The 12,492-nt window shown below is 33.3% G+C and overlaps 2 protein-coding genes across 2 annotated transcripts in view; one reads left to right on the top strand and one right to left on the bottom strand.

Moving 5' to 3' along the window:
- Window positions 1–5: 5 nt before the first annotated feature.
- On the bottom strand, window positions 6–3,866 carry LOC108371182 (uncharacterized; the record flags this gene model as incomplete). Its single annotated transcript, XM_017626692.1, has 2 exons — window positions 3,483–3,866; window positions 6–47 (listed from the first exon to the last, which is right to left on the bottom strand). Coding segments are annotated over exons 1-2 (426 nt in total), but the record flags the coding sequence as incomplete, so codon positions are not given.
- A 173-nt stretch (window positions 3,867–4,039) lies between these two features.
- The window catches only part of LOC108371181 (uncharacterized), a gene marked incomplete at its 3' end in the record, with an annotated part of 43,645 nt that continues 35,192 nt past the window's right edge, over window positions 4,040–12,492 (top strand). Inside the window, exon 1 of the mRNA XM_017626691.1 lies at window positions 4,040–4,053. Coding sequence (XP_017482180.1) covers window positions 4,040–4,053 — 14 coding nt within the window. The remainder of the gene's footprint in view (window positions 4,054–12,492) is intronic.

The following is a 12,492-nucleotide window of genomic DNA, read 5'->3' as shown; positions in this document are numbered from 1 at the left end:
GAGGCATTGCCTGAAATGCTGTATGTGGATTTGGTATTGTCTGTGCCCTATGGAAAGGAGAAGAACTTCATTAATATACAAATAAGCGCATAGATGGGTATGGAAGGGAGATTTAAGCGGCGTCAAAATAGACCTAAAATAGAATTAAAGGACAGTCGCTCGAAAACTTAATTGTCAGGGAATTGTGTAGCTTTAAAATTATTTAAAAAAAAAACGAGAATTTTTTTTCCTGCGTGTTGTATGAACCAGAGTTTTATAAGGTTTCCCTAAAGTTGAGAAATTAAAAAAAAAAAACTGGAAAATACATTGCCATAAAATTTTTTAAAGCGTAAAAAGAGGTAGGGTATTTTCAGGATATTCTATAATTTTTTTGGTAAGGAGCATTCTGCTGGAAATATGCGAAAAATCATTTTTATTGCTTAAATCGCTTTCTAAGGCACTCAAAAATATACACTGCGACTAGGACAAGTATTGTCAACCTTCTAACTCCTCTGACGTCCTAACCTTTTAAAAAATTCCGTAGATTGATTTTTGAAAGTGAGTGCACATACTTTTTGGCTCCTGGCTTCATAACACTGTTGTTGTAAACATTTTAACCCTCTAACTCTTACCACAACGGGTCTTTTTGAACTTGTTTTAAAGGGGTTTAGTGTTTTATCATTAAAGGTGACAGCTAGACGGTAAAAATGCTCCATAAAAATCTTTAGCAAAAAATTTTACTACGGGTCACCGAAGATAAAATTATCCGACTAAACGTAAATGTTCTATGGGTCCTTATCCCCTATACGGGGTTCTACCATTATTATTGTTAGGAATAAATCACTGCGACCTCAAGATCTTTTGTGCCCCCTTAAAGGATTCATAGTGTGTATATTAATCCACTATCCAAAAGAAACTTTAGTATGGAGCCTAAATCTACGGATTTCACTTCACCCTCCGTTATTAGATGTTCACCCAGGTGTATTTTGCGTTTGTGCAACATTGCAGGACACCCTTCTAGGATGTGCTGTGCAGTCTCGATATCCATCCTGCAAAATTTCCAGTTTAGTCAGCCTGTAATGTCATGTCAGGATTCCCGTAACAATTCTTAAGTTATTCTTGGATAGGCTCATACATTCCTTAAAGTGTTTTAGGTTAAATCGTTACTAGAGACGAATAAAGGCGCGAGCTCAAAAGTTGACGGCGAAGAAGGACGCGTAAACTTATTTTCGCGTTGAACTATATTTGCGGGTGTAACAGTATGTAAATTCCCCAAAGAGATTTGGGGAATGATGCTGAAGTGACCGGCCTTGGCCAAGTATAAATCTATGATTACTCGTCTTTCTTCACCGAAGTTTTTCTTAAGCGCCTTTTTTGGTAAATTTTTTTACGCGTCTTTTTCTCGCCGTCGAAACACTATCGCGCCTTTATTCGTGTCTAGTTACGATATGTTCCTAAAAGTGCTTTGGACTGCTCTAGACCTGGTAGATTATCCCAGTTGCGATTTATGTCCCAGAAACAATGTTGATGGACATCGCAGTCCTTTTGCCAAATTCGACTACTTTCTTATACCCTATGTGTTCCACTGCCTCCGCATTCGTTCCTTCAATTCTTGATCATTCGTAAGAGCCGTACAGTGTTCTGTTAATATACCAATCAGTGTCCTAGCGTCCTAGTACAGGAGAAAGAGATAGCGATTAGTCCCAGACACAGCCCAGAATCTTTTAGCATCATGTATCCTGCGCCACAGAGGTGATTTCTACGCCCACTTCTCCACATTGAGCCGCCTCGACTGTTTGCTATGGAGAGTCACTCGCAACAAGATTAGGTCTAAACCAGTTCAGAATCCTTTGTTTTCTAGTGAAGAGTATGTACGATTTACATACATATATGGGCAAATCTCAAGAATTGTTACATGTACATCGAAAATGGTGGCACACCTATTTTAGAAAATGCATTTTTTTTCAGTTTTGTATAAAGAACAAGATTCCATCGCGAAATTGTATTTAAATAAAATCTAAAAAAGATATACTAGATATACAGTATTCCTTATGCACATACATTCTTCATATTCTTTCTTCATGTATATGAAAATTTTAGAATGAATTTCGAGTGTGCCAAATAAAAATTGTAAAAATGGAATTTTAGTTTCTCAAATCATAGTTATCTTTTACTCAATGTATTTTTGTTTTTTTTTCATTTGGTGACACATATAATAACCGACTTCACTAAAAGGAGAAAGGTTATCAATTCGTCGGAATATTTTTTAACCGACTTTACAAAAAGAGAAGGTTATCAATTCGAAAGATTTTTTTATTATATTTTTTTATGTATGTATGTTACCGCATAACTTTGGATCACGTTAACCGATTTCTATAATTTTTTTTAGAGGAAAGGTGTTGGCTCACAAGTGCTCCCATATTAATTTGGTTTAAATCCGATCATTGGATCATGAAGAAATTAACGATATTCTTAAATTTTTATATAAGAGTTGAAGTCGGTTTTTTGTTTTTTTTTTCCTAAAAATCACATGTTTTATTTCACTAGATTCATTCTTTTGGCAAAGAGAAACTTTTCACCGTTTAATTTTAACATTTTGAAGTATCTTCAATTGTTAAAATTAAAAAAAAAAACTAATCGCAAAAATTTCAAAAATTACAAAATAGCTGCGACAGATATTCTGCGTGCAGCCATTTATTTTTAATTTGGAGGCACAATTTTGAAACTTCACAAATGTGTTTTATTTGATGCCAACATCCACTGCCTTTAATATGAACATTCAATTTGAAAACTTTCCAAAGTTATAAAAAAAATAATTATGATTTTTTGCGAGTGAAAATGAAAAAAATGAGTAATTTCGGTACTTTTTTGCCTAAATAAACGCTTTAAGGCTAAAATTGTTCAAATACTCCGTTGATTAAAATAAATGCAAGAAGAATGCTTTAACGTTTTTTCTGCCGAGAGAACACTAAAAAAACAACCCGTGAGATTTGTTCTGCTAATGCTAAGCCCTACTTTGGTTGTTGTCCGTAGGTGTATGTCTCGCAGTGTTTGGCTCCTGAGTGAGCTGAGTGTGGAGGGACACTTCCCGCTTGCTATCAGGAGACGCTAGATATTCGGAAAAGAACATATACGTGCCCCAAGCCTAAGTTTCTGTGGTTCTGACGAGCCACTAACATCTACATATCTAGATCCAGACATTTTTGAATAACTAAAACAACTGGGCTAGACTAAATTCATTGTTACGACGTATGGCCGAGAAAACAAAAGAAGACTTTCCTGAAACTCGTTCTATATCAGATGATCTATTCATCTGAAATACTGAAATAGTTAGTTACAAACTGTCAATCAAAGTACGGATGCCCAATAATTCCGAGAAATTTGATTGCGACTCTGAGACCATTATTGTCCTTGCAATGTATTATAAGCTTCATACTACATGCACACTACTTTTCACAATTATTGAACGAACGCAACTCCCTTGAATATTGAAATGTACTCACAATTTTCGTATGACAATTGAACAGCTCCAATGTGTTGTTCAAGTCATTACACATACGTAGACTGCTACAGACCGCCTCTGAAGCCTCGACAATTTCACGACGCTCCAACACTGAATCGCTATCAATTTGTTTGCGTTCCTCGCTCGCTTCGAGCAGGCAACTTTTGTATTTTCGACCGTAGGCCTCGCCGATGGCACTCGAATACGCTATGTAATCGGTGAAACAGGCGACAGACACCTGTGGATTCAGCGCCGTAATTCGCGAGGTGAATAGTAAACGTACCAAACCCTTTTGGGATGGCAGTGCTGCGTTGGGTGGCAGTTGTGACTGCGCCAATTGCAGGCCGACGGCCAAGAGCAGCAGTGCAACTGTTAGTTGGTACATGTTGACTCCTTAGCAGCTTGCTTTTACGCAGGTTTACTATTCGTTCGGTATTAGTTGACTCCAATTCGATTGTGTAAAGCTCCAAATTTAGGGGCTAAAGAAAACTTTTAAAATTTTAATGCTATCGCTTCTGCGACGAGTTGCGTCTCGTCGTTGCCGAATTTCGCAAAACTATGTGCGCCGATAAGTTGGTTGATGATATTTTATATTAGTGTCTGAAATATTTTGCATTTTGTCTACTCTTATCTGGTATATTATCTGGGCCACAATGAGTTGGTCAATAAACGGCAGCAACATCAAATTCCACACCCGTAACAGCAACGAATAGACGGACGGACGCATGTTCTTCTTTGCGACTTGATTGCTTTATCTGGCGCGTCGCTCAATGATCAAAACACTACGAGGGTGGGGTGAGGGAAAAAGTGGTTCGTGAAAAAAGTGCTATCCTCTTTGGGGAAACATCTTTTTTTTTTGCTAAAACTTCTAGCCAAAGATGTTTAAAATACTTGTAAAATAATATTTAAATACAAACTCCAAATACTTTAGATTCGATTTCGATAGTAACTTCACTGAACCTTCGTACATGGACCTAAAAATCGTAAACCCACCCTCGTATATTTATGTATTTACATTAGTGTGCCTCACAAAAAAATGCAGGTTTTCTATCGAAATTATAAAACTTATTATATTTTAAGAAATCGCCAAAATACTGCGGAAAATATTAAAATTTATCTAAGCTAGACCGATTTAAAAATACCTCCTAAAATCTCATTATTATGATGAAATTTTTCAAAATATTTATGCAGACCTTTTAAGCTTAAACTCTTTTATCATCTGAGTTGATTTTTGAAAAAATATTTTTAAAAACGAATTTTATTAAAAAAAAACTCGATATTTGGAGATATTTTCAAATCGCTCCAGATCACGCTTGTTTGCGTTCTTCAGATTTCTTTTTCATTTTGTACTATGTTGCGGTTTTTTGCAGATCATCAAAATCCTGGCATTCTAACGTTATTAGCACAGCACGCGCACACTAACTTCACAAACGTGCGTAATTATTTTTCAATATTTACATCAGTGCCACTGATAACAAGGTGCAATGGGGGTAATTGTTGGTCATCGTTAGCGCTCATAATTAGATGAATCACTGCAAAATTAAAGATAAAATTGCAATCTTTAGCGGAATGTCGCTAACTGCTTAAGCGAGAGAATAGATATTTAACAGTCAATGTCAAATGTTAGTGTACACATTGTTTTAATAAAATATGCACAGTTTTTTTAATAATTGTTTTTTTATTAATTATTTATGAAAATATAGTGCATTCTATAACATAACCCATGTAAATCAATGTTTCACACTTTATATTAAGTTTGGAAAAATTCAAAAAATTTCTAAATTTTTATTAAGAATTTCTAGAAAATTTTCGAGTATGCAGCAAAACTGTCGTTAAATTTTAGTAAAACTAAGTGCACTTTTGAAGTCGCTAAAAGTTATCGTTGATTTTTTAGAAATTACCGTCCATTTTTTATATGGAAGAAAATGCGCAACACCCTCCACAAAAAAAGAAAATCTAAAGAATTAACGTTATTTTTTACCGACTTGAACCTTGCACCTTGTTTTACTAAAATTGAAGAAAACTGCATACTCCAAAGTATACTAGAAATTCTGAATAAAAATTTTGAAATTTTAAGAAAATTTTTTGAATCTCTGTGAACTAAAATTGAACGGGCTACAAAACTGCATACTCGAAAATTTTCTAGAAATTCTGGATAAAAATTTTGAAGTTTTTATGAAAACTTTTGAAATTTATATGAAAACTTTTGGAATTGTTGTGAACTTTATATAAAGTGTGAAAGTTTGGCCTATATTATAGAATGAACTATATTTTCATAAGAAACACAGTTTTACAAATAAAAGTGTATGCATACTAAACCAAACCTATAAATATATCCCTATGTAATGCGACATGCTGAATGCGAATCCGATGTCCGTCGTGGTCATTTGAAGGTTAAGCAGGGAAAAATTCATTGAATAAACCTGAAAATTCAATAAAATTCTTCTGAATTTGACCTTGGGATGACCTTGGTATGACTTCTAGATGACTTTGAGAATCAAGGGACCCCCATAATCGGATTCAGCGACAACAAAAACAAAAAATTTATTTTTTATTTTTATTGAATAATTTTTTAGTTCTATTTTTTTTTGTCCTATTTGACCCTCAAACGACCTCGACATTAAGGAGGTTAACGGACCTCGGACTCGAATTCATCGTGTCGAATAACATAGGGATGTATAGGTTTGGTTTGATATGCATAAACTTTTTTTTTGTAAACCTGTGTAATTAATTAAAAAAAATTTCATGAAAATAATTGTGAATATTATACTAAAACAAGGTGTACACTAACATTTGACACTGACTATACATACATAACTACATACACTGTCGACAAAAAGTATTGCCACAGTTGCTTTTTTTACAATATATGCAAAAAAATTGTATTGTAATATTTTCCCGACAACTTTTTCCAAAAATATGGTTCATTCCGCAACAAAAAACATAAAAATATAATTTCTAAACTTTGTGCGAAATTTGCGAAAATTCAGCAAATTTTCTACTTTTTTGATTTTTGGCAATTTTTTTTCACGCAGTCTTCCATAAAAAAAAATTTCGAAAATACTTTATATGGAAAAAATGCAAACACCTTTAACAAAAAAAAAATTCTTAAAAATCAATACGATTTTGGACTAGCTCCGTACTTGCATTTTTTATACCAAAATTTAATGGGCTACAAAACTGCATGCTCAAGAAAATTCGAAAAAATCTGATTAAAGAGTTGAAAATTTGCATGAAAATTTACAAAGTTTAGAAACTATATTTTTGTGTTTTTGAATGAACCATATTTTTGTAAAAAATTGTCGGGAAAATATTACAATAAAATTTGTGCAAGTTTAGAAATTATATTTTTGTGTTTTTGGTTGCAGAATGAACCATATTTTTATAAAACATTAGCTGAAAAATATTAAATTAGAAATTGGTGCATATATTGTGCAAAATACGCTGTGCCAATACTTTTTTCCGGCAATGTATGTTTGTTTTGAGTTATTTGGCTTCCATGACTCACAAAAGTAAATAAGTGAATTGAATATCTCAACAGATGTTTTATGAGAGAGTGTTAAAAGTTTTTAATCCTAGATATAGGTAATTTCAGGACAAAATTAGGAAACCCCTTTCATAACTGTTTGACTTAAATATGCACACTAAATTATAAGCTAAGTCTATATTATGTATCAAAATTAGTAAATACTCGTGTTAATGGTATAGTATATACATATGTATGTATGTATGTACATTGTATAGTACATGAATACACATTTGTATTTAGACAAAAAAACATACATTGCTAAAAACCGACGTCAGACCAAAGTTTTTTGCGGCATCAAGAACAACGCAGACTGCAGTGAAAACAGATTTTATATAATAATGACTTTGGCAAAAATGTTAAGCCAACAATGTTATCTCCCAATATGTGTATAGTAAAAAGTTGCAAATGTTTACAGAGCCAAAATAAATATTTTTTATCTACACATTTTTATTAGGAAGTCATCTTAATTTTAATAATTCAACTATTTTCGTATATACAGGAAATGTCTTGCGAAAATGCGATTAATTCGGGATGACTCATAGATCATTTGTAAATAAATATGCCGCAAAACCACTTTTGATCTCTTAACATGGAACGAACTATTCCATTACATTCGAGGCGTGTCCTATGAAGAGACTTTTTGTTCCCCTTATACCCGAATTGGTATGAAAGGTGAACAGTCGTTTTTTTTAAATAACGCTTTTGCTAAGTGTTTGGCCGAGCTTCACCTCCAATTTACGGTGTGCGTCTTGACGTCGTTACACAAACGGAGGGCTCATTGCATGGTTCCTTTAAAACGAAAAAAAATGGAAGAAAAGGCAGATAAAAAAAACTTCACCAAAATTAATTTTTTTTTTGAGTTTTTAGAAAAATTTTGAGTATGCAGTTTTATAGATCATTAAATTTCAAATGGGAAGTAAAAGCGTTCCCCAATCTCGTATAATTTATATTCTTATTATATATATGGGCGTTTTCAGCGGAAAGTCTACCGCTAAAAAAAACACATATCAAATTTATTTATGGGCCAATTTGGCTTCTGTTTATAACATATACTGGTTATTCAAGCGGAACCATTTTTGCGAAAAATGAGTTTTGCAATTTTGTATTCCAAGTAAAAATTCACTTCTGTTTTTGTAACGTCACGCCAGCGCATATGTTTACTAATATCTCTAAATCTCTTCGACAAAAAGTTGTAATTTTTTTTACTGAATAAAGAGTAATTTAATTACTATGTAATAGTAAAACCCTTCTTTAAAATTGTGACTTTGTAATAGTTTTCTTTTTACATTTTAGCATACAAATATTATTAAAAATCAACGCACACTCTTAGCCGCTTGCAGCTTGCAATTTATTGTACTAAAATTCAATGATCCATAAAGTTGCATACCCAAAATTTTTCTAAAGACCAAGAAAAAATTAATCTTGGTGAAAAGTTTTACATAACATTTTTCATGTGAAATTTTTTTTCATTTTGAGGAAAACCTACAATTGTTCTTAACTAGTTTTTATTATGTAACATTTATTAACTGGAGCAGGAAAATAAAAGTTCTTCAAAACTTGCAGTTTCTCTGCATTTTGCATTAAAACATTTAAAGCAAACAAATAAGAATTCAAAAATCGGGCTCGACAGATCTCTTCTAAATCTCATCAACTATCATTAAAAAAAATATATAAATCAAATCGGATGAAAATTACGTACTGTTTTTTTTTTCTAAAAGTTCATTGCATGCATTAAGTCGAAAACAAAAAAAGTTAAAAAAATTTACTTATAAGGGTAGGTTTTGAAGTGAAGGTATATTTTCATTCAATTGGACCTTTGAAATGACCTGCAAAAGTAAATTTTTAATTTTTTTTGTATTTTTTAACAGCTTGAAATTAACTTTTTTTTAAGAATATTAAATGCGGTTTTTGGTTCTTGCGACCATGGAAAGGGGTTCCTTGATATAATAACAGCAAAAATAAGTGTTTGCAAATTGTAAAAAGTTCATTGCATACTGGTTTCAGGTCAAAAAAAGAAAAAAAATTAAAGCCTTATATTTTTGGAGGTCATTTTAACGGTCAATGCAATTCTTTTATCCAGCGAGATTATTTTTGCTGAATCCGCCATCTCAAAGGCTTCAAAATACCATTAAATTTTGTTTCGCTATTTCTTCTCTTTCTCGAGATATTTGATTTTGTCCATTTTTTCCAAAATAGAACACTGTGCGCCGCCTCCGAACGGTAAGTGGGTTTGATGAGAAGCTTTTTTATAGCAGCAATACACTCGGAGGTTTGCCATAGCCTGCCGAGAGCGACCTTTCTTAGAAAAAACTTTTTCTAATTTAGATTTTGTCCGGGCCAGGGATCGAACGCAGCTGCTGCGGAGTGGGGAGTACGCACCTCCAATCACTCAGCGAAAGCAGCATGGTAGAGGATATATGGAAGAATATATTTTCCCTTTTGTTTCGTAAATAAACGATACAAAAAATTAATGCACTTGGACGTATGTACTTAAATGTATGTATGTATATTAGTTACTGGTTACATAAGCTCTCTTTAAATGCATATTATATTAAGCTGTCATTCAAGGTGATTGATTTAATCGCATAATCATCTACTCCTACATGTGTATGTATGTGTTTATATTCGAAATCATTATCTCGCTACCTTTATTGTCATTCAATTGTCAACAATTGTATTGATTGTTTGTTGATAGTTATAAGATCAAGCTTAATTAATTTAAATCGTATTAAATTCAACAAATTGTAAGCGATATGAATATTTTGTGGCTTCGCCCGTCATGTCATACACATTCGCCAATCATACAGCACGCCAAGCACCCAAACGGTTACAACTATACAGCTTAAAAAACAGTAGCAGTACGAGTATCATTTACGAAACAAAACCAGTTTTTGAAAAGTTTGATTTTCATAATGATTTCGTCGTAGTGAATGAAGCGTAAAAAAAGGGCAATAATAGATTTACTTGAAAATTATCTAGTAGAGCAGTTTTCTTAATTTTACCTTACAATAAATCAATCGTGACTGAAAGCATTGAGGCAGAAAACTAGAGAGCTAGTATAAGCTAAAAATTAAAAAAAAAAAATTGATTTGATTTCAGACAATAATTCTGTTTTAAATTCATGTAAAATAGAATTACTCAGCGCTTTAAGCTCAAAAGCAGCATTGCATTTGTATGTGCATTAAGAGCCTTCCCCTCAATGGTGCGGTAGTCACGCAGTTTCAACGAACTTCACTTGGCAGCCAGCCACCCCCAAAAATGCGTCGACGACTCGTGTCTCCGGCTGTGTGCATTCATTCGTATTCATGCAAGTCCTTTCGCTTTTCCATCGTCTACTACTGACTGCATTGTCTGGCGCCGCCGCAATTCCTCATCACTTTCTCTCTCACTCCCCTCACATCATTTTGCTTATACTCTTTGGTTTGTTTTACATTATCGACCTCCGTAAAACCGAATACCGACCGGCTGCTGCTAGACGGTTGTAAACCTTTACTGTTTCATTGCCTTCCTGTATAATGTTTGTGCACCCGGGAAAGTTTACAAAGAAAACACACCATGGTTTTCCGGTCGCCCCCAAAGCGCAACATGCCCAGTAACTGAAAGCTTGGAAGTAAAAACATGGCAACCCCTAAATGTGCATTTCAGCTCATCGACTGCCCTGTCACATAGCTCTAGCTCCCCATCTATGTACTCCAGCATTTGGCTGCTTTGAACGATGGGACTTTTGCCTTTTGGTATTTGTATCACCACCGCCAGGCGTATCCTTTCACTTCGTTTTTCGCTTTTAATACAATTTTTGATGGAACGGAAATAGGTTGTTTATCCTTTGTTTTGATATCAAACTTACTTTGTTATGCGTTTCAAAATCTAATTTTGGAGGTATGAAGCAACAAAGTGGTGGTGCATTTCGTTGTGTATGCCACAAATTTTGTTAGCATTTTAACAAAGAAATACCCACCAAGTGAGTACGTTTGCACTTACACATATATTAGGGTGGTCCTTAAAATGTCAACAGCTCTACGTACAAAATAAAGACATTAAAAAAGTTTTTAAAATGTTAAAAAACTTACGAGTCGCTTCCAGGATTTGAAAAAATTTAATTTTTTTATCGCAAAAGTTCTACAAAATCTTCATTTTTACCAGCTATGCATAACCCAGCGAGTTCATGAATTTATATAAGTCGTTTTTAAACGCTCAGTTATATTTATCAAAGTCACAATTTTGTCGAATTTTTGCGATTTAAAAATTTTAGATTTTTTCTAACTGGGGTAAATTTTTTCAAACTGTGGTAGCGAGCGACCCCTAAAATTTTATTTAAAATGTCGAAATTTTGCGTGGATGCTTTTATTTAAAAAATCTAATAAAATAAGGGGGTGTGCCCATATACAAAAATTAGTTGTTGATTTTTTTGTAGGAACACCCTAATATATTTGTATGTAAAAGCATACAGTTAGAATCTTATACGGCGTCATCTGTTGCTAATGACTGTGTTATTAATTTTCGGCATCTGTGATTCGTTAAAATACATACAGTGCCGACCACTTAAACATCGCCCTCTTTTGATCTTCAGTATTGACAGTATTCCTTTTGCTTATTCAATTTTCAAACTTTATGTAAAATGTATAATAAATCAACAAATGTTCATAAAAATTGCAAACCGTATAAAAAAGTGGAATTTTCAAAGGGCTGATTTTTGAGATTTTTTTTTTTTGTGGTGAGTGTTGCGCGATTTCTTTCATATAAAAAAAATTGAAAGAAAACGCGCTATAAAAAACTGCATAATCAAACAAATTGTAAAAAAAAAAAAAAATATTGTCTATGAAAATTGTTGGTTTATTTTAAATTTTGGTTTTCCGTAAAGTTTGAAAATCGCATTTACTCCTACTCAAAAACAGTATAAAATTTTGATTATTTTAAAAAGTTTGAAATTTTGATGAAAATTCATTGAATTTAAAGTCAGTTTGTCAGAGAAGGCAGCAGATCCTATATTCACTTGGGGAACATCGGGCTGTCATCATTGTTTAGAATGGGTATTAAGTTTCAAGTAATTTCTGTCAGGAAAATGGATTTCTGTAGTCAACTACCATGATTTGATAATCCCAACTTCTGTACTCAGCCCCGATTCTGTTCCAAAGGGAGATATGACCCCCAACAGTTCTTCACAACCTGTTAGACGCCTTAAATCGCCTTTTCTGAAAGTAACACAAATAAATACTCATATGAAAAGTCTCAATTAGGGATTCATTGTGTGAACTTAATACCAACAAATACTTAGGGCCGTTTTCTCATCTAACCTTTAGTTTACTGGTCACTTTATCGTCTCGATATACGAGTTTTCGTTTTCTCATCAGCGCATTAATTTCTCGAATCGATAAACTGTTGCTCACCCGATACAACCTTTAAAATTTGTACCCAACTTTAAATTTTGGTTTGGTTTTGGTTCATGAGTCAGATATATTAGATATTTCAACCAAGGTTTTGG

Source organism: Rhagoletis zephyria, unplaced genomic scaffold (assembly GCF_001687245.7).
Source record: "Rhagoletis zephyria isolate East Lansing unplaced genomic scaffold, Rhagoletis_zephyria_1.1 Rzeph_scaffold_04757, whole genome shotgun sequence".
Taxonomy (NCBI): domain Eukaryota; kingdom Metazoa; phylum Arthropoda; class Insecta; order Diptera; family Tephritidae; genus Rhagoletis; species Rhagoletis zephyria.
Note: the sequence above shows the minus strand (reverse complement) of the source record. Positions and strands in the feature narration are given on the sequence as shown.